The following is a 26,059-nucleotide window of genomic DNA, read 5'->3' on the forward strand; positions in this document are numbered from 1 at the left end:
GCCTGCATATATATACATTTGTGCACCATTTCTGTGCTGGTGCCTGGGGCCAGAAGGCCTCAGATCCCTGGAAACTAGAGTTACAATTGTGAGCCATCATGTTAGGAATTGAACCTGGGTCCTCTGAAGAGTAGCCAGTGTTCCTGACCTCAGCCATCATCTCTCCAGCCCTAGAAATCAACAAAATTTCTAGTTGTAGTTGATTCTTATTTATCAATCCCCTTACTGGCTACTTAGAATGTTTGCATAAGCTAGTTTAACAGTCTAAGTGACTAAATTCTCCCACGCAGATGGAAAGATGCTGCTATATGTCTTCAAGTTAGTTAGGTGAGATGTGAAACACCACAGTACAATGCCATTTACCCACAAGCAGATATTATATTTTAATTAAAAAACCACAAACATACAGAAGCACTCTTATCAGCAAATACACTGAACAATAAAAAATAGATTTTTTTCTTTGCCTCAAACCCCTAGTTTTTACAAATAGAAACATTAATTCAGAATCATCTCTGGAAACTTTACAAAAATATTAAGTCTAGGACTCATTGTTGAAAAAAAAGGCTGCAGTGGGGTCGGGGCCAGAGGACCTTTTGTTATGTGAAGGTGTATGATAATTTTTGACAGTTCTGGGTACTGAAGACAGGACCGTGCATATGTTAGCAGAGTGTTATACCACCACCCCAGGACTGAAGTTTGGTTTTTCAAGACAGATTCTTGCTGAACTCCAGGCTTCCTTCAAGCTCATGCCTCTCTGGCCTTGGCTTGAGTATTAGGGATGTAGCTGTGCATACCCAATCTTGGCCAAGTTTGTTTGTCTGTTGAGACAAGGTCTCACTACGTAGTTCTGGCTGGCCTCAACCCACACAGATCTGCCTATCTCTACGTCCCACAGCGAGTGCCACCACACCTTGTCTAAGTATTCTTGAAAAGCTCTTAGGGTAACCCTGATGGTTCCTTCAGGCCAAGGAACCTGATTTTAGTTTGAGTGGGCCACTTGGGGTTTTTTGTCTTTGGGTGTGTTGGAAGATTTCCTGGGAGTAAAGAACTTGGCCTCTGGCTTTCTGATTTCCCGCACATCTCTTTTTGTCTTCTTCCCAGAGGCCCCAGGCCCTAAAGCTTCTGGGGTCTCCGTAGATGGTAGGGCCTTCCTTTTCTTGCCCTGAAGTATATTCGGATCAGGTCTCTTTTTTGGAGATTTTTTCCCTGTGACATTTTCTTGCATCTAGAACAACAAAGAACAAGATTTCACAATCAAACTTAAGGAGCCACAATTCTGACTGTAACCCTGTAAGTGTAACCTCGGAATGGTGAAATGAGGAATGGCCTTTCTATTGTCAGACATTTGTTTTCTGTCTTTTTCTTTTGGAGACAGGGTCTCCCCTGGCTGGAAGTCATTATGCAATCCAGGCTGGGGTCAGCTTCTGCTTCAGTCTGAATTACAGGCACATACAGGTTACTGTTTGTTTCTGAGATAAAATTTCTCTGTGCAGTTCTAGCTGGTCTCGAACTCTGCCTCCTGAGTGCTGGGATTAAAGGCACACCAGCAACGCCTGGCCAGTTTTTATTTTAGAATATACCCCTACTTTTTGTTTGTTTGTTTTTTTGAGACAGGGTTTCTCTGTGTAGCTTTGGAGCCTGTTCTGGAACTTACTTTGTAGACCAGGCTGGCCTCCAACTCAGATCTGCCTGCCTCTGCCTCCTGAGTGCTGGGATCAAAGGTGTGCCCCACCACCTCCTGGCTGTTTATTTTTTTAAGTTGCCTGGTATGGTGATACAAATTTGTAATCCTAATACTTTGGAGGTAAGCCTGGGCTAACATAGCAAGACTCTGTCTCAAAAACAAAAACCTTAAACCAGTATGCTGTACTGTGCCAGCAGCAGACACTATTTGATGATGGGTATTGAACTGTCCCCAATTCTTTGTTTTTGTTTGAGATCGAGTCTAAGTCTTAATTTTAGTATGTAGGTAGACCAAATTGGCCTTTGAATTTGCTGTCATCCTGCCTCAGCCTCCCAGGTAGGTAGGATTACAAGCATGTACTAACATTCTGATGTTACTGTCTCAGGTTTCAACTGCCATGTGTATGTGCATGTACAGCTATAAGTCGAGGTAGACAGCCAGTTGTGGTAGAGTATGTCAGTAATTTTATTATGTGGCAGGTATGTAGGAGAGGTTTAAGTTAAAGCTTAAAGTTAAAAGCTTAAGTTAAAGTTATGTGTTCTGAGTGCACTGAGGGGCCACATGGATTGACCATTTTATGTACTTGGTACAATGAATACCCTCATATGTGAGATATACTTCTAGAAGATACCCTGTCATAGAGTTAACACAGGCCTTTTACATTACTCAAGATACTCGAGGATAAAGTAAATCAGCACCTGCCTTCCTGATTAACTCTAAAAGTTCCATCACTTAGCACTTTTTGCCTGATGCATACTAGCTATTAATACCCACAAAATACCTTCACATTGTCTTTGTCTGGCGTTGCTCCTATTGGTACCAGCTGTGGGATTGTTTCATCACACTCGTCTGTCCCTTCGGGTTGTGCTTTTCCTTTGCTGGTCTTTTTCTTCTGGGATCTTGGGGCCTTCACGGGAGCACTGCTGGTTTCACGTGCTAAGTCATCTTGAGTTAGAAGAGATGCAGCCTCCTTGGACTTTTTCTTTGACATTTTGTTTTTCTTCTTCAGCTTTTCTTTTTCATGCTTCATTTTTTTCTTTAGTTCCTACCAATACCAGGTAACAGTTGAGCAGGAAAAACATACACAGAAAACAGATGACAGACTAAGAAGCTGCATCCTTTTCCCATGCAAACAGAATGCCCCATTTCCAAGCACTTAAACCCCAGTTCTACTTGTTTGGGGGGTAACAGGTGTTTCAATGTGGAGCCCAAGCTGGTTGGTCTTTAACTTAAACCTCTCCTACATACCTGCCACATAATAAAATTACTGACATGCTCTACCACAACTGGCTGTCTACCTCGACTTTTAGCTGTACATGCACATACACATGGCAGTTGAAACCTGAGACAGTAACATCAGAATGTTAGTACATGCTTGTAATCCTACCTACCTGGGAGGCTGAGGCAGGATGACGACAAATTCAAAGGCCAATTTGGTCTACCTACATACTAAAATTAAGACTTAGACTCGATCTCAAACAAAAACAAAGAATTGGGGACAGTTCAATACCCATCATCAAAATGCATGCATGCCACTGAGGGGTGAAGGGACACTAAGGAAGCAGAACCCATGCCCACTAGCCCTGGCTTGGTCTGAATTGTTACTGATCCATCTATCTTTTAACTAAGTGTGGATGTACACACCACAGGTCAACCGAGGCTCTTCGGGAGCCAACCACTCTCTTCTTTTTTTGGTTTTTTGATACAGGGTTTCTGTGTAGCCCTGGCTGTACTTGAACTCAGAGCATGTGCCACCACCACCACCCAGCTTGCCACCCACTTTCTTGTTGGGATCTGGGATCTGGGACTTGACGATCTGGCCACACTAGGCTGACTGGCCGAGCCCCATCAGATCCATCTTTCCGTACTTTCAAGGCTTCTGCCACACAGGTAAAGTGCCAGCTACTCTTGGACCTTTACTTTTGGGTTTTTTTTCCAGACAGAGTTCCTGGCTGTCCTGGAACTCACTATATAGACCAGGCTGGCCTCGAACTCAGAGATCCACCTGGCTCCACCTCGTAAAGGCTGGGATTAAAGGCCCAGCCTGTTTCTTTACAGACTGTCAACTGCAGTGATAAAGAACTGGAATGTTCTAATTGCCAGTTGGAATCATCCTTCAATGGCTATGGGAAGCCCCACTCTAAATTTAGGTAGTAGGTTCTAATAGCAACCAAGATAATGAAGAGCATGTAGGAAGGAGGAAGAAAGACTATCTGTAGAGCTGATTCACCCAGCTGCTGCTATCAAAGCTCCCACAGCTCTGTCACCAGGTTGGGAGTGCTAAAGCACTTAGCAGATGCCCAAGCAAGTGTGAGGTAACTTGTTACTATCTCACTGCCAGCTGACTACGGAGACAACCAGCTGTAGTATCAAAAGGCTTGCTCTTTATATTGTTAGACTGCGCTTTCAAAGTTTTTTTTTTTTTTTGGTTTTTTCGAGACAGGGTTTCTCTGTGGAGCTTTGCGCCTTTCCTGGATCTCGCTCTGTAGACCAGGCTGGCCTTGAACTCACAAAGATCCGCCTGCCTCTGCCTCCCGAGTGCTGGGATTAAAGGCGTGCACCACCACCGCCCGGCCTCGCACTTTCAAGTTTTAAAAAAGTTAGAAAGCTAGATGAGGACCCAGGCATGGTGGTCACACCTTTAATCCCAGCACCACCATAGGCAGATGGATCTCTGTGAGTTCTGGTCTACATAGTGAGACCCTGTATAAAATAAGCAATAAACAGACAAACAAAGGGCCAACAGAAATTTTAGCTGGGTGGTAGTGACACAAACCTTTAATCCCAGCACTTGGGAGGCAGAGCCAGGTGGATCTCTGTGAGTTTGAGGCCAGCCTGGTCCACAGAGTGAGTTCCAGGACAGGCTCCAAAGCTACAGAGAGAAACCCTGTCTCGAAAAACTAAAAAACAAACAAACAAACAAAAAAACCAAAACCAAAAACACAAACCTGCTGCTGTTTTACCCAGCAAATGCGGCTCTAGTTACCAGCCTGCTTCTCTGGCAGCTGCCCAGCTGTTTAGCCCTCAATCTGGCAAGAATTCTTTAGGCTATGTCGCTGCCGCCAAATACAGCTTTTAATTAAACCTCTCTTGTTCTATTTACCAGTAAGAGAGTTAAAGACTGAGGTGAAATCTGAGGTTGAATAGCAACTAGCTGATCTCTCTTTGCAGGTGGCATCTCTGAAAGAGCTTTGTGTCCTTCTGCTCTACCGAAGGAACCCATACTCCACTAAGTCCCCCGCTACTACTTCTGTGTCTCTCTACCGTCTTACAGACACCCTCGGATTCTCTATGATTACTTTCATCAACTAGTTGCTAACTTGGCCTCTTGACCCAAGTTTGATTTTAACTAACATAAATGCAAATTCGGGGTTCACAGTGTGATCAAATGTCTCACAACAGACAACTTAGAAAAGAATGAAGTATGTATGGTGGTTTGAAATAAGAGGCTCTTCTATTTTAAATACTTAGTCCTTAGGGCGTGGCCCTATTCAAAAGGTTTAGAACATAGGGCCTTTCTGGAGGAAGTGTATCACTGGGAGTGGGCTTTGAAGTTTCAAAAGCCCAAGCCAGCAGGGCAGCAGTGGTGCATGCCTTTAATCCCAGCACTTGTTAGGTAGAATGTTAGGCGGATGTGAGTTTGAGGCCAGCCTGGTCTATAGAGGGAGTTCCAGGGCAGGCTCCAAAGCTACACAGAAAAACTGTCTCAAAAAAACAAAACAAACAAACAAACCCCCTAAACAACAACAACAACAAAAAAACAAAAAGCCTACACCAAGCCCAGCGTCTCTCTTCCTGCTGCAGGTGGATCTGGATGCAGACCTCTCAACCCCTCTAGCACCATGTCTGCCTGCATGCTGCCATGCTCCCCGAAATGCAGATAATAGACATCTAAACCTCTGAACTGTAAAGCCCCCAATTAATGCTCTAAGAGTTGCCATGGGAGGAGGGCTGGGGAGAAGGCTCAGTGGTTATGAGCACTCACTGCTGTTCTAAAGGTCCTGAGTTCAATTCCCAGCACCCACATGCCATCTCACAACTGCCTGATGCCCTCTTCTGGTGTGCAGATGTACATGCTGACAAAGTACCCATATAAATGAATGAATGAATGAATAAATAAATAAATAAGTCTTAAAAAAAAAAGTTGCCATGGTTGTGGTGTGTCTTCACAGTAGCAGAACACCAAGACAAGACGTAACTTCTATAAACAAAGACATGAAACAACACCAAAATTAAAAACTCAGTAGAAGCAATTAACACAGTGAGAAGAATTCACAAATTATAGTATTCTATAACAATATTAATCTCCACATCAACTTTCCATCATTCTGTTTTGGAAACAGCATCTGCAGTACTAAACCCATAAATCAAAACTAAGTTGGGGGCTGGGGAGATGGCAAAGGGTTTCATGCAAGCACAAGGATCCAAACTCAAATCCTGGCACCCATATAGAAAGATGGGTGCTATGACTGGTACCTGTAATCTTAATTGTGGGTGGGTGAATGAATAGACAGGAAGATACTTAAGAGCTCTTGGCCAGCTCGTCTCGCCAATCAGTGACCTTCACCGTAAGATCTTGTCTCAAAGATTAAGATAGGAGAGCAACGAGGGAAGACATTTAAAACACATTCACAATGTGTTGTCAGCTGGGTGGTGGTGGCACAAGCCTTTAATCCCAACACTCGGGCAGGGGCAGAAGCAAGTGGATCTCTTTGAGTTCAAGGACAGCCAAGTCTAGAGAGCAAGTTCCAGGATAGCTACACAGAGAAACCCTGTCTCCAAAAACCAAACCAAACTAACAAAAGAGATGGCTTAGTGCTCTTCCAGAGGACCTAGGTTCAATTCCTAGCACCTACAGGACAGCTCTTAACTGTAACTCTAATTCCAGGTGATCTGACACTCTCAAAGATGTACACGCAGGCAAAAGATCAATGCACATAAATAAACCTGAACTTGCCCCCAGAGAACCCACCTGCCAAGCACATGCCTTACCATGTCTTACCACTGAGCTATAGTCTTAAATTGATTTAAAACTGAGTCTTAAAAAAAATAAATAAAAAATAAAATAAAACTGAGTCTTGTAACATAGCACAACTGAACTTACTATGGCAGAACAAGACTCTGAACTTGCTATGTGCTCTCTTGGCTACATTTCATTGTTATTATTATTGTTATGTTTTTTGAGACAGGGTTTCTCTGTGCAGCCCTGGCTGTCCTGGAACTAACTATGCAGACCAGGCTAGCCTCAAACTCATAGATTCGCCTCCCTTTTCCTCCCAAAGGCATGCCCCACCACCACCTGGTTTATATTATACTTTGATTGTTATGCCCACCCAATATTTTAACTTATACTAACCTTTCTCCTCACACTACGGAAGGATAGGATCTTCTCCCCCTGACACGAGACAAACGAGGAAAAGATGGGAAGGGAAACTGACTTCTCAGTTTTCAGGAACAAGAGTTTCACACTCTGCCATTTCTGAAACAAAGAAATAATGTCATCTACACATACACTGCTGTTTCTTTTAAATGTTAAAGACTTATGCTTGCCATACTGTACCTCTGGTAATTTTTCTGAAAGCATTTCTGAGACAGCCAGGATGTTTTCAATGACGTGCTGAGTCTCCATTCCAGTGTGACCAACACGTACAGTACTAGAAGTTAATGAATAACAATTGTTGACTTTTTGATTTTAAAACTCCATTCCGTGAAGTAAAACTCCACCGTGCTGAAAGAATCACACAGGTGAACAACGAGGTTGCTCGGGACGTAAAGGAACTTGCCACACAGGCGTGACAACCTCAGCTCCAGCCATGGAACCCGAGGGTGGGAGTTCTAGCTCGGTGAACTCAGTGCATTAAGAGAAATGACCCCAGAAACTGCCCTGACACCCGCAATGCTGGTCATCAAAGCTGTTCTGAGCAGAATCATCCAAAAGGGTCACTGCTACTTCCTAGTGCTCATGCCAATCTACACGGGTCCTTCTCCAGTAAAGAGTCCCGCCTCTCACGAATAACATACTTATTTCTCAAGACCGAGCCCATCCCCACAGCTAAGGGACAGGAACAGACAATGACTGGGAAGCTCAGGAGGTTCCTGTAGCACCGGGCCTGCCTGCCTGCCAGCCCACTCCCTCACCAGAGGTTCACTGTGGTGGCATCTTGTGGAGTGTCAGCAGCAGCTCTTTCTAGCTCCTTTTTCTCTAGTCACAGAGCTGTTGGTGCAGGGGGAAAAAGAGGACAGGAAGCCACTGTGCCAAGCAGAGAGAACGTAAATAATTCAAGAAAGTCAAACTCTCTATGCAACACAGGCCGCCCTCACACCAGAGGCCCTCTCGGCTCAGCATCCGAGGTAGGACCCTGTGAGCCATTATACTTGCTATCGCCAGCCTTCTCTGTGACTCTGACATTAGCCTATAACCAAGGAAGGAGTAGGAGGCCAGACCCAACGAGAACTCTTCTTAGTTACTTTACTGAACCAATCAAGGGGCTTCCTTCTTGTAGGCAGGAGGCACACATCAACACTGTCATTGATGAAGATGTAAGGCTGGAAAGCAATCACTATCCTTACTTTAAATTTTTTTTTTTTTTAAAAAAAATCTGGGCATAGTAGCACAAATACCTTTTTTGGGGGGAGGGGGAATGCAGGCTTTTAATCCCAACGTTCAGTGTAGAGGCCAGAGGATCTCTATGAGTTCCAGGCTAGAAAAATTATATACTGAGACCCTATGACAAGAGAATTTTATTACATTTTATTGAGACAGGGTTTCAGTATATAGCCTTAGCTGACCTGGAATTCTCATGTAGACCAAGTTTGCCTCTGACTCAAGAGATATACCCGCCTCTGCCTTCCCAGTGCTTGGATTAAAGGAATGTGCCACTATGCCTGGCTTATTTTAAATTACGTGTGTGTGTGTGTGTGTGTGTGTGTGTGTGTGTGTGTGTGTGTGTGTGAATGCATGTAAACTTTTAGTCCTGAGACATTGAGTCCCCTAGAGATAAAATTACAGGTGGTTGTAAGCCACATCTAACATGGGTGCTGGGAACTGTGTTTGAGTTTGTATTTATCTTATGTGTGTGTGTTGCGTGTTGTTGGAATGTCACAGTGTGTGGATGTCAGAAGACAACATGCAGGTCTTAGTTCTCTCCTCCTACCATGTGAGTCCTGGGGGTTAAAAACAAGTTCCCATGCTTAGCGGCCGGTGCCTTAAACATGAACTGTCTTGTTGACTCCAAAGGTCTTTTCCTTAGCCTAGATGTAAGGCTGTACCTAGTTCAGGACCCTGGGTGAGAATGAAACAAAGGGATGTAGCTACTTCCTCCTAGCTGAAACATGCCTCCACCAAGTCTGCATAGGTATGTGACAGAAGAGGCTCTTCCCTAAGGCTGTGTAAGCAGCAGACACTTTCTATGGAGTTGCCTATAGCTGGACCCCAGTGGTGCAGAGCCTTCAGTGATACAGCTGCTTCTGCCAGACAAGTTTCGGCACGTGATGTCACCAGCGCAGCTCTAAGCTGCTTATCAAGACAGACTTGTAGAATCATTTCTTTGTTCACATCTATCTACCCAGGAAAATCAGACAATGACGACAACGAACTTATTAAAGTTACTTCTGAAAGAATTTTTCTTAGGAGGCGTGTGTGTGTGTGTGAGTGTGTGTGTGTGTGTGTGTGTGTGTGTGTCTCTCTGTCCTGGAACTCAGAGATCCACCCAAAGCGATGCACCATCACCACCTGGCATTTCTTAAGGTTTTAATAGAAGGACCTGGTTTCATTAACACCACCCTTTAAAGAAATAAATGGATTCAGTTACCATGACATGTAAAGTTTCAAAAGGTACACACAGATGTTCTTCTTGTTACCTGCAAGAACCATGTCTGGAGATGTTTAAGACGGTCCCTGTGATACAGCGGTCAATCTCTTTGGACAGATTCTTGGCCAGAAGGTTTACAGGTACTGGAACTCTATAAAACACAGATATCAGAACACCACACACAAAACCCCATACCACTCAAGTCCAGTCACTACAAATAAACTTACTTCTTCCTCTGATAGAAATGTCTTCCTATGTGTGTGGGCAAATGCCGTCTAATTCTTTCATCAGTAATGAAGACGTCAAAGCTACCTAGGAGGCGGAGCTTGGCTTCATAGGCTTTATATTCTGTTTTTAAAGTTTTAAAAGGGATAATCTAGAAAAGAGAAACGAGTAAAATCATAAAACATTAAGAACTTGAAACAAGAGAAGAAATATTTAACACTTCCCATTCAGGTAAGTTCTAGAGCCACACCCCTCTGAGTTTAGTGAATCCCTGAGCACCTCAAATGTGCCAGACACTGCCAAATGCTGGGGACCCGGGACTGGAGTACAGTATTTTAAGGTGTGCTACCTTTTTTTTTTTTTTTTTTTTTTTTGAGACAGGATTTCTCTGTGAAACAGTCCTGGCTGTCCTGGCACTTGCTTTGTACACCAGGCTGGCTTCGAACTCAGAGATCCTCCTGCCTCTGCCTTCCAAGTGGTGGGATCAAAGGCATGTGCCACCACTGCCCGACATGGTGTGTTACTTTTGTTTATGTTGCATTTGTTTAACTCTGTGAAGCTGTGTTACTGTGCCTGTGTAAAACACCTGTTGGTCTAAGAACTGGCCAATAGCAAGGCAGGAGAAAAGACAGGTGGGGCTGGCAGGGAGAGAGTATATACAGAAGATATATATATATATATGAGTATATATAGAAGAGCATATATAGAAAACTGGGAGAAGATCTAAGATGGAGGAACCAGTCACCCAGCTACATAGCAAGCTACACAGTAAGAGTAACATTACAGAAGTTAGAGAATGGGAAAAGCCCAGAGGAAAAGGGTAGACGGGATAATTTAAGACAAGGAAAGCTGACTAGAAACTAGGCCAACCTAAGGCCAGGTATTCATAATTAAGAATAAGCTTCTGTGTGATTTATTTAGGAGCTGGATGGTGGGCCCCCCAAAATGATCTAAAATCTCCAACAACACAGAACAAAACCCCAGTATGTAGGCCAGACCGAGAAAGACATGACATAACCTGTTTCTTAGGAGTCTCAGGTTGGAGAAGGCTGACTTGGCAATTGAGCAAGATGCTATCTCAAAACAAAGTGAAACAGGGGCCTGGAGAGATGGCTTATTGGTCAAAGAGCATTGGCTACTCTGACAACGACCTCGGTTTGATTCTCAGTACCCACACAGTGGCTGACAGCCATGTGGACCTCCCTCCAATTCCAGGGAATCCCTCGTGGGTATATGCACTTATCAGGTGCACAGACACATGCAGACAAAACAACCAGACACATTTTTAAAAAGCAAATGTATTTGGGATGGGGGTGGGGAGTCAGCACCTGGTGCATACCTTTAATACTAGCCTGGAATTATTTAATCCCTCTAATGAACGAGGATTTTTGAGTTGGAGGCCAGTTTGATCTACACTGCAAGTTTGGGATAGAGCATTAGCCTAGCATATGTAAGAATCTGTATTCAATTCCTACTACCAGGAGAAATAAAAGAGAATCAAAGAGTAATAAAACACATAATCACAAAACAGAGCCAGAGGCAGACGCATGACGCTCTACAAGTATGGAGGGATTGACACAAACAATTATCTTTCTAAATAATGTTCAATGGGACTACAGCCGGCTCAGCGGTTCAGAGCTCTGACTGCTCTTATAGAGGACACAAATCCTATGTCCAGCACCTATGGAAATAACCTTCTGCAACTTTAGTTGCAGGAATTCCATGCCCCCCTCCCCCGCCTTTCCCTGCCCTCCTTAGCTACTGCACTCAACACAATTAAAATTAAGAAATAAAATCTGGCCGGGCGGCGTTGGCACACGCCTTTAATCCCAGCACTTGGGAAGCAGAGCCAGGCGGATCTCTGTGAGTTCAAAGCCAGCCTGGTCTACAGAACAAGATCTAGGACAGGCACCAAAACTACACAGCCCTGTCTTGAAAAACCAAAAAGATATAAAATCTGACATGCATTTAGCTTTTCAGCCACAAATCAGAATAGCCCCTTCATCATAAACAAAATGTAATATAGCCACCGGGCGGTGGTGGCTCACGCCTTTAATCCCAGCACTCGGGAGGCAGAGGCAGGTGGATCTCTGTGAGTTCGAGGCCAGCCTGGGCTACCAAGTGAGTTCCAGGAAAGGCGCAAAGCTACACAGAGAAACCCTGTCTCGAAAAACAAAAAACAAAACAAAACAAAAAAATGTAATACAGCCAACCAAAAACCATGACAATTAGATTAAAAAGAGAAAACGGGCTGGAGAGATGGCTCAGCAGTTAAGAGCACTTGCTGCTTTTTGAAGGACCTGGGTTTTATTTCCCAGCATCCATCAGGCAGCTCACAACCACTTGTAACTCTAGCTCCAGGGGATTTGACACCCTCTTCTGGCCTCCAAGTATACCTGCATCCACATAGTACATATATGTAAGCTTACAAACACACACATACCCATAAAGAAATAAACTAAAATCAAAAACAGACCTAAAAAAAAAAAAAACCCATAAAATATAGCAGTGTATCATATTTCCTTTCAATTAGATCTCTGGAAGGACTTCAAAGTAGTAACAGGATTCCTACCTGAGAGATGCTATTAACTCCATGCTTTTTCAAAAGCTTTTTATAGAAACATTCTGTCTGTTCAGGTGATTCACAGTCATCTTTAGTAAACAAACAGACTTCTGATGAATCTGATAGAATACTATGAGGCAAAGCCCTGTAAAACACGACAAAAGACAAGGAACAAAGCATTATTCCAGAGAATGTGTATTATCCAAAACATACACATTTTCATTTAAAATGTTTGGGGGGGGGTGTGTGCCTCGGCACGTATGTGGGTTCAGAGGACAACGTTCTGGAACTGGTTCTCCCCTTCTACCACGTGCACCAAGAGATCTGAACTCCAGTCACTAAGCCTGGTGTCATGCATCTTTACCTGAACCACTCTGTCAGCCCCATTTAGCCACACTTTGATTTTTTTCCTACTTAGCAAATATTGCTCTGAATAAAAGCAAGTTAAGTGTGGTGATGGTATGCCCATAATTCAAGCTTTAAGAGACAGAGGAAGGAATGCCAAAAATACCAGGCTAGGCCCCCCCCAAAATCAATTTAAGACAGGTAAGGGATGAACAGAGAAAAAAGGACCTCCCGTAAGTGACAGAAATCGCCAATGTGAAAAATTGAGCAAAGATATGGGAATAAAGGATGCAAATAGAGGGCTGGGAATGTAGCTCACTGGTAGAGCAGTTACCTAGCACAGGAAAGACCTTGGTTCCATGCCCCAGGGAGATAGCTTAAAGTATTTACTGTACAAACAAGGATCCATGTTCATCCCCTGAACCACATCAAGGAGAAGCCTGGTGATAAGCACTAGTTATCTCAGGGAAGGTGAATGATTACAGGAGGATCCACGGGGCTCAATGGTCAATAGTCCACCTGGTTGGTGAGCTCCAAGCAAATGAGACCTGCCTAAAAAGGGGGCGGATGATGCTCCCAAGGAAGTCCTCTTGCCTCCATGCTCATGTGCTCATATACCTGAAAACATGTTTACGGACATATGTGTTAAAGCAATGTGGGGGCTGGAGGAATGGCCCAGGGGACCCAAGTTCGGTTCCCAGCACCCACACAGCCCTTCACAACCATCTGTAACTTCAGTTCCAGGGGATCTGATCTTCTTCTGATTCCCACAGGCTCCTGTACACACATAAATATTTGGGAATCAAAAATGTCTTTCCTTTCTAAACCTCCAGGAGCCCTCATTTTTGGAGAAAAACAAGCTATACTCCTACATACTGCTTTGATAAGCACAGCAAGCAGGTTATCACACAATCTATATTGACACTTCGTCAAGTAACAAGTTTCAGAGTGGCCACAAATTATTTTTTCTCAGTAAAAGGCTCTCAAATCTTGTACAGGACCAACTTACATTAACATGTTTATTTGTATTCTTTTTCCTTCTAAATCTGCCAACTCTACATCAGCGGAATCTGACCCAACATAGCTAAGAAGAATATAAATACATATGGGCAGGTTGGATGAATCAGTGGGTAAAGACACATGCTTAATGCCAAGCCTGACAACCAGAGCTCAATTCCAGGACCAACATGGTAGGAGAGGAAATTATATTTATTCTCTGACTTCCACATGTGTGCACCTAACTAAGCCAACCCCCCGCCACAATTAAATGCAACTTAAAAAAATATTTTTATTTATTTAATTTCAAGACACGGTTTCTGTGTAGCCCTGGCTGTCTTGGAACTGAACTGCTCTGTAGACCAGATTGGCTTTGAACTCAGAGATCTGCCTGTCTCTGCCACATCTGGTTCTAAAAATATCTTATAAAAGAATATAGGGAGGTAAAGGAGACAGGGCTCCCAAGCAGGTTCGAGGGCACTCAGCAGTTAAGTGCATTTGCTGCTTTCCCAGATGATCTGATTTCAGTTTTCTGTACTCACACTGGGCTGCTCAAAACTTGTCTCTCCAGTTCCAGGTTATCTGACACCTTCTTTTGGCCTCTGCAAGCACTGGACATAAGTGGTACACATTCACACACAAGGCTGGCCTGGTGATGGACACCTTTAACCCCAGCATTCAAGAGGCAGAGGCAAATTTATTCCTTTGAGGGCCAGGCAAGCCTTTGTAAGGAGACCCCCACCCTCCCAAAAGCAAGAAAAGTCAAAAAATCTAAACAGATAAATTAGAACTTACACTCGGACCCGCACTTCTTTCTCTGGAATTTTCCATAATATCACCATTAGAAACAAATTCTCATTCTCATTCAAAAGTAACTCATTATTCTTTTTTCTTGACTTGGAGTGTGCAAACAGAACTTCCACTGCTTTTCTAATCTGCAGACAGAAATAAGTCAATTTTCTCAATTTAGGCCAACCGTTGCTCCCATGTGTATACACACACACACACACACACACACAAACATATCTGTTTCCTTTGCTCCTCCTTTTACTGGGCAAATATCAATCAGCATATTGGGCTCTTAGAATTTGTACTCAGCGCAATTTAAGAATCCATCAAAAACACCCAAGTCCCTGCTTCTGGGATCTGTTCATAAGGTGTCCTTTCTACTTAAAGAGAACAGGCTGTAACCGATGCTTCCTTCTGCCCTCCCCGAGAGAAGGAACAATCAGGAAAAGCGCACAGTGCTCGGAGGAGTTATTGAGCATCATGTGCCCGGCCCTGAGCACGCTACTTTGCACACGTGCACGTACAAATGTCCTGTAATCCTGCAGAATTGAACGCAGAGGAGCCCCCTTTCAACAGGGAGCAAACAGGCCACAGGCCTGAGGGACGCAAGCCCGCCGCGGTGCGTTTTCAGAGACCTTCTTCGGCCTCCGGGGCGCCCACCCAGTCTCGGGCCCGCTCTGGACTTCCAGGCCATTCGCTTCGCACCCTGTGCCTCACGCGGGCCCTAACAACTCTGCTTCCGGATCGCTGATCCCCAAATCACTCGCCTGCTCTTTGTCCAGATGTTCCAGATCGGCCGGGGTCGCTCGCACGGCGGTCGCCGTGTCGGCCAAGTCCGGGGAAGAGGAGAACGCTGAGGCCTCCATGACTCTGCCTCATGCAGACCCCAGGAGCTAGGAATACCTGCGCACGCGCAGGCCAGAGGCCCGGAACCGGAAACCAAAGGGTAGGGCCAACAAGGCGGGGGGAGTCTCCTGCGTCATTTCCTGAAGGACGCGCTATTCGACACACGGGCTTCCTTCCCGGGTAGTTTTTGGTGAGGACGCCGGCAGCGGCGGGAGTCGCCCCTGAGCCTGCGCCGCTTCTTGCGTCCGGCTCTTCCTAGGGCGCCAGGTCTGTGCAAGCCCTGTCGCTCTTCCACGGAGGACACGGGAGGGAGCCCTGTCCTCAACCCCGTGCCGCCCCCTGAAGAGCTGGAAGCCGTGGCTCCTCCACCCCGTTGTGGCTTCGGGCGTCGTTTTCCCCAAATTGGTGGTGTTCCGGTGAAACACTGAGGAACCGCGAATCCCAGGCGTGTGAGGAACGAAAAGATGAGTCGGTCTCTGAAGCGTCGGCTCAGGTAAGCCCTGGACTACCAGTTGGTGTAAAGGTGGGATAACGCGGAGGGGAATACTCCAGAATGTCTCCTTTCTACTTCTCTCCCTCTCGCAGAGGACACCACCTCCTAGAACCTTCCAGGACTGTTAGAAGCATACTTTATTTTTTTTCCTCTTTACAAATAGATACAATTGAGTTTTCTTTTTAAATTAGGAGTAGTTAAGCCGGGCGGTGGTGGCGCACGCCTTCAATCCCAGCACTCGGGAGGCAGAGCCAGGCAGATCTCCGTGAGTTCGAGACCAGCATGGTCCACACAGTGAGTTCCAGGACAGGCTCCAAAGCTGCACAGAGAAACCCTGTCTCGGGAAAAAAAAAAAAAAAAAAAAAAAAGAGTAGTTGCAGAGCGTACCCATTGTTCTTACCTCGCTTCATAACATAGTATCTTTGAGGTTGTTCTTGTACCGGAAGGTCTGAATAATACCATGAGTTTTTATTTTGTTTTGTTTTGTTTTTTGAGACAGGGTCTCTCTATTATGCAGTTCTGGATGTCCTGGAACTCTGTCTGTAGACTAGGCTGGCTTAGAACTCACAGAGATTCTCTTGCCTCAGCCTCCCAAGTGTTGAGGTTAAAGGCATTCGCCAACACGCTCCACTTACTTTATTTTTTTTTAGTCAAGATCTTGCTGTTTAGCTCAGGTTGTCCTGAAACTTTACCAGTCCTTCTCCTCTACGTCCCAGATGCTAGGATTACGAGAGTTGACCGAGTTTCCCCCTACCACAACTTTGTACCAGCACAGCTACATTTTTTGAGACTTGAAGAAATGGGAGTAGAATGTTCTCCATTGTCAGTTGTTTTCCAAAAGCACTCCTTCAGTGAAAGAATAATGTTCTGCTAGTGTCTAGTCTTGTCTTAAGTCCATTTGTAGAAGACATTTTTGAAAAAAGTCATTGGCACCTACTTCTACTTGTCTACTAGTATAAGATGGACTTTTAGCATATTGTAGTGAATTGTTACGAGATAACCAGGCTTCCTAATACACTCTAAAGAGCATTCATTGGTGGTATAAGGTGTTCTGCTGCCTGAATGCAAGTTTGAAAAACAGACCTTTGTTGTTGTTTTTCTTAAGAGATTTATTTTATTTTACGTGTATGGGTGTTTTGCTTGTGTGTGTATCTGTGGACCACATACATGTGTGCGGTGCTGGTGGAGGCTCTAGGGTGTTGAATCTAGAACTAGAATTACAGATGGTTGTAAACCACCATGTGGGTGCTGGGAATCAAACCCAGGTCTTCTGGAAGAGCAACCAGTACACTCAACTGCTGGACCATCTCCAGCCTCATGCACCATACTTTTGAGCCAAGGAAATGGTATGAAGGTGTTTGGAAACAGTGACTAAAGCCAGAGAATTGCAAAATGGAGGGATGGGATATGAGGCTTGAAAAACTGACAAAGTAACTAGTTATCCAACTATGGTTACACTTGAGAGAAATCATAAGAATACTAATAGCAAAGGAAACGTGGTGGATTATGCTTTAATAAAGTTAATCTAATTGTGGTATTGAAGGGGAAAGAGCTGACACTGATCTGATATTCCTACTCCCAAGTAATGGAACATCAGCACACACACATCTTTCAATGTGGGCTGATTTAGTGACTGGTTCTTTCTAATACAGTATTGAAAAGGTGATAGGATGTCAAGCCTGACATGGTACTTGTTATCCTGGGGCAAGAGAATTGCAATGAATTCTAGGCCATTCTGAGCTACAGAGCAATACTCTTAGTGTCATTTTTGAAACTAGACCCCTGATTATTCTCTTGTGTATAGTTTTTCTCTTTACAACTCCCTTTTATTCATTCCTGTGTAAGGCAGCCCTCGTGAAAGGGAAGCCGGATGCCATGTTCTGAGGCTGCTTTGGCAACCAGCTAGTAAACAACACTTGAAGTTGGAAGTAGCGCTTTCTTGGCAGACACATGAGAGACTCCAAGCCAGAACCATCCAGCTGTGCTGTTCCCTGCTTCCTTACAAAAACTGAGTAAGTTTTTGTTAATTTTAGCTGTCCCACTAGAGTGATTTGTTCTCTATCAATAGATATTTGATAGAAATTTATAGTCCTTAGTTTATAGTCCTTTTGGCTTTAAGCCCACTTACAAAATCAGCTATGTGACTTTGAATCTTTGTACCTCACATTCACCAGGTTTTACCACAAACTCATTCTCGTCTCCTAAACCTGCTTCTCTTCTCGTATTTCCTTCTCAGTACTGGGTACTGCTAAGACAAATATGAGAATTATATCTCGCTCTTTTCACTTCACTCCTAAGTGTGATGGGTAATAGTTTGCTGTGTGGGTTTGGTGGCTCACATCACTAATATCAGCACTTGGAATTATAGAATTGGGAATTTCAAGGTAGGCCTCAGCTACCTGGAGTGTTTAAGGCCAATTAGAGCTACACAAAACCCGTCTCAAAACAAAAGAAAATAAAACCTTGGAGGTAGATGGAAACCTAGATTATTCTCAAATTCCTGTGCCTCAATTGCTGGACAAATGGATGGTGTTAATAAAATTTGAAAATGAAAATTAAAGGGAACAGATTGGGAGGTTGTCTGAATGGATTCTTGTTACTGGTGAGGTGGTGACTCAGCAGGTACAAGTAATTGCCATCAAGCCTGGAAACCTCTGTGACCCAAGGAACCCATATCATGAAAGGAGAAACCAGATTCCTGCGGGTTGTCCTCTGATTGCCACGTGTGAGCTCTAGCACATGAGCCGTGGCACGGGTGTGCCCACATGAATGCACACCCATAAGAAAATGCAATAAAAATAACTTTAAAAATATTATTTTTCACTATTTCAAGTTTAAAGTTCCAGTGATATATCTAAGTAATTCTGGGATGTGGAGAAAAATGTTTCTGAGGGGGCTGGAGAGATGGCTCAGCAGTTAAGAGCACTGGCTGCTCTTCCAGAGGTCCTGAGTTCAGTTCCCAGCAACCACATGGTGGCTCACAACCATCTGTAATGAGATCTGGTGCCCTCTTCTGGTGTGCAGGCATGCATGCAGACAGAACACTATATACATAATAAATAAATTAAATCTTAAAAAAATGTTTCTGAGGAAAACAAAAGGAACTTAGCAGTCATCGTCATAGGGAAGGTGACAGCTCTGGAAATAGATAAATTTGCAAGTAGTACAGAGCAAAAACAGAGCCATAAAAAAATCTTTCATTGTGGATTAGGAGGAAAAAGAATCAAGGAACAGAAATATTTGAAAACAACCAGGTGGTGGTGACATACACCTTTATTCCCGGTATTCAGGAGGCAGAGGCAGACAAATCTCTGAATTCCAGGACAGGATGATCTACAAAGAGAAACCCTGTCTTGAAAAATGGGGTTGGAGAGGAAAGAAAAGAAAATGGCCGGGGGACCCAAGCATAAGAATGTGTCATGTTTCTAGAAGGCAGTGAGGTACCAGTCTACAAACTGGATGCTACCCTTGGTCTTGCTGGTGACAAGAGCACCATTGACATCTTTGGGAACCACATGACCATGGTACAGCAGGCAGCAAGCTATGTATTTACCATGGCAAGGGTCACATTTCACCATCTAGTTGGTTGGCTCAAAGCAGGCATTGGTGATCTCTGCTACAGAAAACTGCTCATGGTAGGCTTTCTCAGTAGAGATGGTAGGGGTATATGTGGACAGAGGGAAGTGGATGCCAGGGTATGGCACCAGGTTGTCTGAAATTCTGTCAGATCAACATTCAGAGCTCCATCAAATCTGAGGGAAGCAATGATGGAAGACACAAGCTGACTGGCTAATAAGGTGGTTAAGGTAAGTGTAGGTGGGGTGCTCAATGTCGAGGTTTTTAGGACAGATGCCATAAATGGCCTTGTCTACCATGAAGGCACAATCAGAGGGCTCCAGGGTGGTGTGGGTGGTGAGGATGAAATTATAAGGCTCAGCCACAGCAGTGGAAACCTCGGGGGCTGGGGAGATAGAGAACTCCAGCTTGTAATCAACAGAGAGCCGCTCCATCTGCAGGGAGGTGAACCCAGAGCCAGTTCCCTCGCCAAAACTGGAAAACCAAGAAGCCCCGAAGACCAGTGCACTGGTCAGCCAGTAAGCGAATTCGGTCCAAGACGACAAGGTCAATGCTCTCCTTGCCACTGGTGTAATGGCCGCAAGCATCTTTCTTGCCTGTGATGAGCTGCTCAGGGTGGGGAGAGCTGGCAGTAGGTACCACTATGAACTTCATCAATAACTGTGGGTTCCAGGGCTATGAACACTGCCTGCTGGGGTACATGCTTGCCAGCGCCTGTCTCACTGAAGGAGTTGAAGGAGTCATCTCCTCCCAGTGGTCTTGTCACTTGGCCTCTGGTTGTTAGGCTGGATGCCTAGGTCCAGGCAGTAGAGTTCCCGACAGGCATTGCTGATCTGGACACCGCCCTGACCAGCTTGGCTGGAGATGCACTCATACATGGTAGCTACAGGTTAGAAGTTGAGGGTGACAGAAGCAGACACCGGTCCAACAGGTAGGTAACGCAACGAGGCTATTTGCTAGTTTTTATAGCTCCTTTTTCAGGATAGGTAAGACTTTCCCACCAGCTCAGTAACAGCTAATGTGGTTACTAATGGAGATCATTCCCTGATTCAGCCTTCCCTACTTTTTGAGGTCCGATAAAGGCCTTCATGGCCAAAGTTTCTCAAGGAGCAGCTAAAACTATGGGAATACATGGAAATTATACTGTGTCTATAGGTCACAGAGTTTAGGACAGGTAGAAAGAAATAACAGAACTATTAAAGAAACAGTAATTAAATTGTGGGGAGAAACTGGCAAAGGGGTGGACACAATTTCTCCCGACTGTTTGTTTTAGGATCAGATCCAGCCCCTACCATGACAAGCGGATACCATTTGAAATGTTTGGCCAACCACCTCCTTATTCCTGTCAAGGGAAGGCCACAGATTATTGAACTGTCTAATCATCCCTTCCTCAAGTCCTTACAGGCACCATAGCAGACAACTAGAGACACTCAGAGTCATCTATCACACCCACGGCCTGCACCACCCTTGACTGAACCAGCACACAGGTTTCCGACCTGGGGACTTGGTGTGGGTCTGCCACTTACCTGGCAAGACTCCGGGACCTTCCTAGAAGGGACGGTATCCTGGGATCCTGACATTGCCGGGGGCCGTCAAGGTAGTGGGGACTGCAGCTTATAGCCACACTCCCATCTAAAGGTGGACACAACCAGCCACGAGAAAGTTGACAAATGGAAGGTAATACAAACTCCAGGTGTCCTCTCAGGGTGCGGCTCATCTCACCTTGAACTCAGACTGACACTAACGTTGGGGATCTTGGTAGGTCACTCCCATATGTGGCCAAATAAAAGTGTTGAAGTCTGGGATTGGGAACTGTCTCCAAATGCAGATAGGAAAGTAAGAGGCGTTTTCCGGAATGCCACCTCCCAACCTATGTTTAGATCCGACCTGTGCGATGTCTTGGATAACAGTGAACTTATGGGCGAATGGGAGAGTTACAGTGCAGTTCACCCAGGGTGGGGGACCAAAATGCCAGAAACATCCTTCTGGTCTTCACCATTGTATGCATGCCCAAGCCCATGTTTTATTGCCATAAATTTATGTCATTTTATTTATTCATTCATTCATTTATTTATTTATTGTCATTCGTGGAAAAGAGATTATCATTGCTCTACCCCAGGCTGTGAGACTGAGTCTGACCAGGGCGGACATGAAGACCAGTTTATCTCCAGTCAACAGGTATATCCTTCTCAGGATTTGCAGACCCGGGACCTGCAACCCCTTCACTTTAAAGATCATGACCTGGAATGAATTGAGCTCAAAATACTGGCTTCCAGGCCGGACCTGGGGATTTGTGCTTAAATTTAAGAAAACTAAGAAACAGTCCTGGTATAGAATTCACTCTACGGAAAAGGGTACCATCCCACCTAGCCAATCCTGTAGGCCCTGGAAGGAACTGGCTGCCTCTACCAGGGACTGGTTGTCTCCTTTCTCTGTCCTCCCTTCTTAGGCCACTCCACCCATGGTAGTAAATGAATCCACAATCACAATCAAGGGGCTACAGTAACAGACTCAGTCTCAGCCCTGCTGCAGAATGGACTTCAAGTTTTATCCCCTGATGATGCCCCTGAGCTCAAGACCTTGAAGTTACTGCATAAGTGGATAAATTATACACACCCCAGCCTGGGAAGAGATTGTTAGCTTTGTCTAGGTCCCAGGCCTCCTTTTTATATGGGTGTAGGGGTCAGTCAGTCTCTCTATTATCTCAGCTACTACCCTACCAGAGAATTTAAATTGTAAACAGAAAGGAGCTAAACTCATCCTGGGAGATTTCTAAGGAACAGGTACTCGGTGAATCTCTTCCACTTAGAATTACCCAGCTTCCCTTTATAGCCAAGCCTGTAATACTCTACAGTACGCCAGCTGGTCAGAACTTATTAGAATGTACTTCCCATCCCCTTTAAGAACATAGTGGGCCTGTACATTCGAGCTACAAATCCACAGAAAAATTAAGTAATTGCCTTTTAAAAACCCTTCCTTCAATCCGTTTTTGGGTGGTATGCCTTTGATTTGGCTTTAAGACTGTCAACCTGCTAGCAATTTAAATAAACTGATCTAATTATACTCTGGATTGAGTCTGTGGTCCTTTCCTGCTGTCTCAAACTCTGTAACAGCCCAGCCTGTACTCTCAGGCCTTTTTTTTTTTCTCTCTCTCTCAGGTCTTAATCCTTGTGTGGCAATGGTTTTAAAATTCTGGGCTTTCTGTAGTGAAATTCTTTAAAATATTTGTTTTTCCTGGCCGCTCACAATCTGGTTCTATTTTTGTGTTGGGGTCCCAGTTGTTAAGACAGGGTTTCCTGTAATGCAGGCTGCCTCAGAATCTGGTCTGGGTTACCTGAGGCTAACTTGGAACTACTGATCTTCTGTTTCTACCTTCCAACTACTAGGATAGGGGCTGATGGCACTGTGTCCAGAGAGCTGTTGAATTTGAAACTGTTCTCATGGTTCCAAGGAATATTCCCCCCCAGGACAGGGTTTCTGTGTAACCTTCCTGGAGGTCGTCGAACTCTTTGTAGACCAGTTTGGCCTTGAACTCACAGAGATCTGCCTGCCTCTCCCTCCCAAGTGCTGGGAATAAAGGGGTGCACCACCACTGCCCGGCCCCCAAGGAACTTTTTAACCCTTTAAATTTTTATGCCTGTTAGGAGGACTATTGGGTTTGGTGGTGGTGGTGGTTTTTTGAGACAGTTTCTTTTTGTAGCCCTTGCTGTCCTGGAATCCACTCTGAGATCCCCCTGCCTCTGCCTCCTGAGTGCTTGGACTAGAGGGGTATGGTACCACCAACCCTCAGGAGAACTAGTTTTTTCTTTTTAAAAAAAAAAAAAAATATTTATTTAATGTCTATGAGTCTCTGTCTGCACGTATGACTTTATGCCAAAAGAGGGCATCAGATCCCACTAGAGGTGGTTGTGAGCCACCATGTGCTCGAACTCAGGACCTCTGGAAGAGCTGCCAGTCCTCTTTAACTGCTGAACCATCTCTCCAGCCTCAAGAGAACTATTTTGAAGTCTGAGCAATAATCTACTGCTTTTTTGTTGTTGTTTTTGTTTTTTTTGTTGTGGTGTAACTTTTTGATTTATTAAGGGAAGCTGCGCCCTGCGGGGCCCCCCCCCCCAGTTAATATTTTAGGACAAACTAAAAACATAAAATTTATTCATGTTTTTAAATTAACTCAAAGTAATCTTAGGGAAGCACTTCATTGAAGACTAAATAACTTAAATTTATTTATTTATTTGTTTGTTTTTGATTCTAGAATATAACCCAAGCCTCTTCCTTGGTAGGCAGTCACTTTACCAGCTGAGCTTTCATGGGGGCAAAGACCCCAAGGACCACTTGTCAAAACTTGAGTCTGAATTTGAGAATCCTTATTAAGTCAGCCATCAGCTGTTTGGAGAGAAACAGTTCTCACAGAGAACTGTTTTTGTTTTGTTTGTGCTTTTGAGACAGTGTTTCTTTGTGTAGCCCTGACTGTCTTGGAATTCACATTGTAGACCAGGCTGGTTTTTTTTTTTTAAGATTTATTTATTATGTATACAGTGTTCTGTCTGCATGTATGCCTGCAAACCAGAAGAGGGCAACAGATCTCATTAGGGATGGTTGTGAGCCACCATGTGGTCGCTGTGAATTGAACTCAGGACCTCTGGAAGGGCAGCCAGTTCTCTTAACCATTGAGCCATCTTTCCAGCCCCAGGCCGGTCTTGAACTCAGAAATTTGCTTGGCTCTGCTTCCTGAGTGCTGTGATTAAAGGCATTTCCCCACTACGCTGGCCTCTGCAGGGAGCTTTTAAAGGCAAAAAAACGTACCCTGGTTGGCAGCTGCAGATGTAGAGCAAGCAAGCAGTTTAACAGAAGAAAAAGCTGCAGTTACCTGGAGCATCTTGACCTCAAGCTCCTGGGACGGGGTTAGGTCATTTTCTAAGGGATTTTCCCATAGGAAGGGTAATATAAGTGGAAGGGGTGGTGGTCAACACTGAGTCAGGCCTAGATGGCTGCAGTGGGGACGAGGGAGGAACCTTGGCCCCACCACAACCACAGCCCTACAATCCATTCTCGTTCTTTCTCTCCCCGTCTCCCTCCTTCCTTTCCCCTCTTCCTCCCACCTTCTCTCAGTGTCTTACTGTTGTCCTGGCTGGCCTGGAACTCACTGTATAGACATGGTTGGCTTCAAACTCAAGAGATTTGCCTGCCCCTGGGGTGCCATAACATTTTCTTCAATTGATGTTTCTTCTACCTTTTCTTTCAGAATTTTTTATTTAGTCCCAGCACTTGGTAGGTGGAAGCAGGAGGATCACTACGTAGACAAATGAAACATAAGACTTACCTCAAAAAGTCAAAAACATAGCTGGATGTGGTGGCACATGTGGTTAATTCCAGCACTTAGAAGGCAGGGGTAGGTAGATCTCTGAGTTCGAGTCTAGCCTGGTCTCCATAGTGAGTTCCAGAACTACATAGACCCTGTCTCAAGAAACCAAAACAAAAAACAAATGCAAAAAAACCCCAAAAACCAAAAAAACTATGAGTTCCAGAGCTACATAGACCCTGTCTCAAGAAACCAAAACAAAAAACAAATGCAAAAAAAACCCAAAAACCAAAAAAAAAAACTATGAGTTCCAGAGCTACATAGACCCTGTCTCAAGAAACCAAAACAAAAAACAAATGCAAAAAAACCTATCAAGCACGAGATACTACACAAACTCTTTATCCATATAATATGGTATTATTTCTGCTATTGAAAATAATGAAGTTTGGAGCCGGGTGGTGGTGGCACACGCCTTTAATCCCACCATTCAGGAGGCAGAGGCAGGTGAATTTCTGTGAGTTCGAGGTCAGCCTAGTCTACATGGTGAGTTCCAGGACAGCCTGGGCTACACAGAAATCCTGTCCCGATAGGCTGAAAAAAGAAAAAATAATGGAGTTTGGACCAGTGATAAGGCAGTGCACCCACTACCTATTTTGTGGCTTGACTTCTTTCCCACTTAGTGGGAGAAGAAAACTGACTTGCTAGCAAGTGGTCCTCTCACCTCTGCATTTGTGCCATGAGATGTTTATCAAGCTCCTCATATAAAACACAATTTAAAAAGAAAATAATGAAGTTTTAAAATTAAAATAGTAATTGAGTTCCAAATTACACATATTTATTAAAGAATCCTGTAGCCGGGCGGTGTTGATACACACTCTTAATTGCAGGCGGATCTCTGTGAGATCAAGGCTAGCCTGGTTTACAGTGTGAGTTCTAGGACAGCTAGGACTACACAGAGAAACCCTGTCTTAAAAAACAAAAAGGATACTATAGTGAAAATAGAGTTGCATGCATGCTCAGTGTCTTGTTTGTTTTTGGTTGCGTGTGTTTGTGTGTTTGAGACAGGGTTTCTCCGTGTAGTTTTGGTGCCTGTCCTGGTTCTTGCGATGTAGACCAGGCTGGCCTTGAACTCACAGAGATTCACCTGTCTCTGCCTCCTGAGTGCTGGGATTAAAGGCGTGCGCCACCACCGCCCAGCCTCGGTGTTTAAATAGGTGCCTGGGATCTGAACTCAGGTTTTGTACTTGTGAAGTACATGAATTATTCCTTAAAAATACATGGACTAGGATGTAATCCTGGTAGAGTATCTACCAGTCGTGGTAGTGCCTAGTCTGCACTGCAGAATACAGACGATAAAATATTTGGGGAAGAAATCAGTGCAGTTAGGGTGGATTTGGAGGAACTCTCTGTGGTGGTATGTGTCTGTAGTCCT

General features: G+C 44.5%; 2 protein-coding genes and 1 pseudogene across 5 annotated transcripts in view; 1 reads left to right on the forward strand and 2 right to left on the reverse strand.

Annotated features, from left to right (window-relative positions):
* Window positions 1–358: 358 nt before the first annotated feature.
* On the reverse strand, window positions 359–15,340 carry Rsl1d1 (ribosomal L1 domain containing 1). The gene is made up of 9 exons (XM_052759502.1): window positions 15,181–15,340; window positions 14,420–14,559; window positions 12,293–12,428; window positions 9,723–9,871; window positions 9,545–9,646; window positions 7,245–7,338; window positions 7,041–7,163; window positions 2,466–2,729; window positions 359–1,225 (listed from the first exon to the last, which is right to left on the reverse strand). The coding sequence occupies exons 1-9, from the start codon at window positions 15,277–15,279 to the stop codon at window positions 980–982; spliced, it is 1,353 nt and encodes a 450-aa protein (XP_052615462.1). The 5' UTR covers window positions 15,280–15,340; the 3' UTR covers window positions 359–979.
* Window positions 15,341–15,418: 78 nt separating this feature from the next.
* Tnfrsf17 (TNF receptor superfamily member 17) overlaps window positions 15,419–26,059 on the forward strand; it is a 131,282-nt gene continuing 120,641 nt past the window's right edge. For 2 of the 4 annotated variants that reach the window (XM_052759504.1, XM_052759503.1), the window contains exon 1: window positions 15,451–15,752. Coding sequence is in view for 1 of the 4 variants with exons in the window: in XM_052759503.1 (XP_052615463.1) it covers window positions 15,724–15,752 (29 nt within the window). In the remaining 3 variants the exon portion in view is untranslated. Of the gene's footprint in view, window positions 15,753–17,597; window positions 17,765–20,601; window positions 22,397–26,059 lie in introns of those variants that run through there. The other 2 variants (XR_008222628.1, XR_008222629.1) reach the window with 2 other exon arrangements.
* Window positions 17,758–20,608, reverse strand: LOC128123280 (tubulin alpha-1C chain-like; annotated as a pseudogene).

The sequence above is a fragment of the Peromyscus californicus genome, unplaced genomic scaffold (genome assembly GCF_007827085.1).
Source record: "Peromyscus californicus insignis strain IS unplaced genomic scaffold, ASM782708v3 Scaffold_3__1_contigs__length_106647218, whole genome shotgun sequence".
NCBI classification, from domain to species: Eukaryota; Metazoa; Chordata; class Mammalia; order Rodentia; family Cricetidae; genus Peromyscus; species Peromyscus californicus.

Coding starts and splice junctions, on each gene's coding strand:
- Rsl1d1 (XM_052759502.1), bottom strand. CDS start 15,279: ATGGAGGCCTCAGCGTTCTCCTCTTCCCCGGACTTGGCCGACACGGCG. Junction 9,872..12,292: donor GAGTTAATAGCATCTCTCAG/GTAGGAATCCTG, acceptor TCTCTTTTCTAG/ATTATCCCTTTTAAAACTTT. Junction 7,339..9,544: donor TCCAGACATGGTTCTTGCAG/GTAACAAGAAGA, acceptor ATTAACTTCTAG/TACTGTACGTGTTGGTCACA.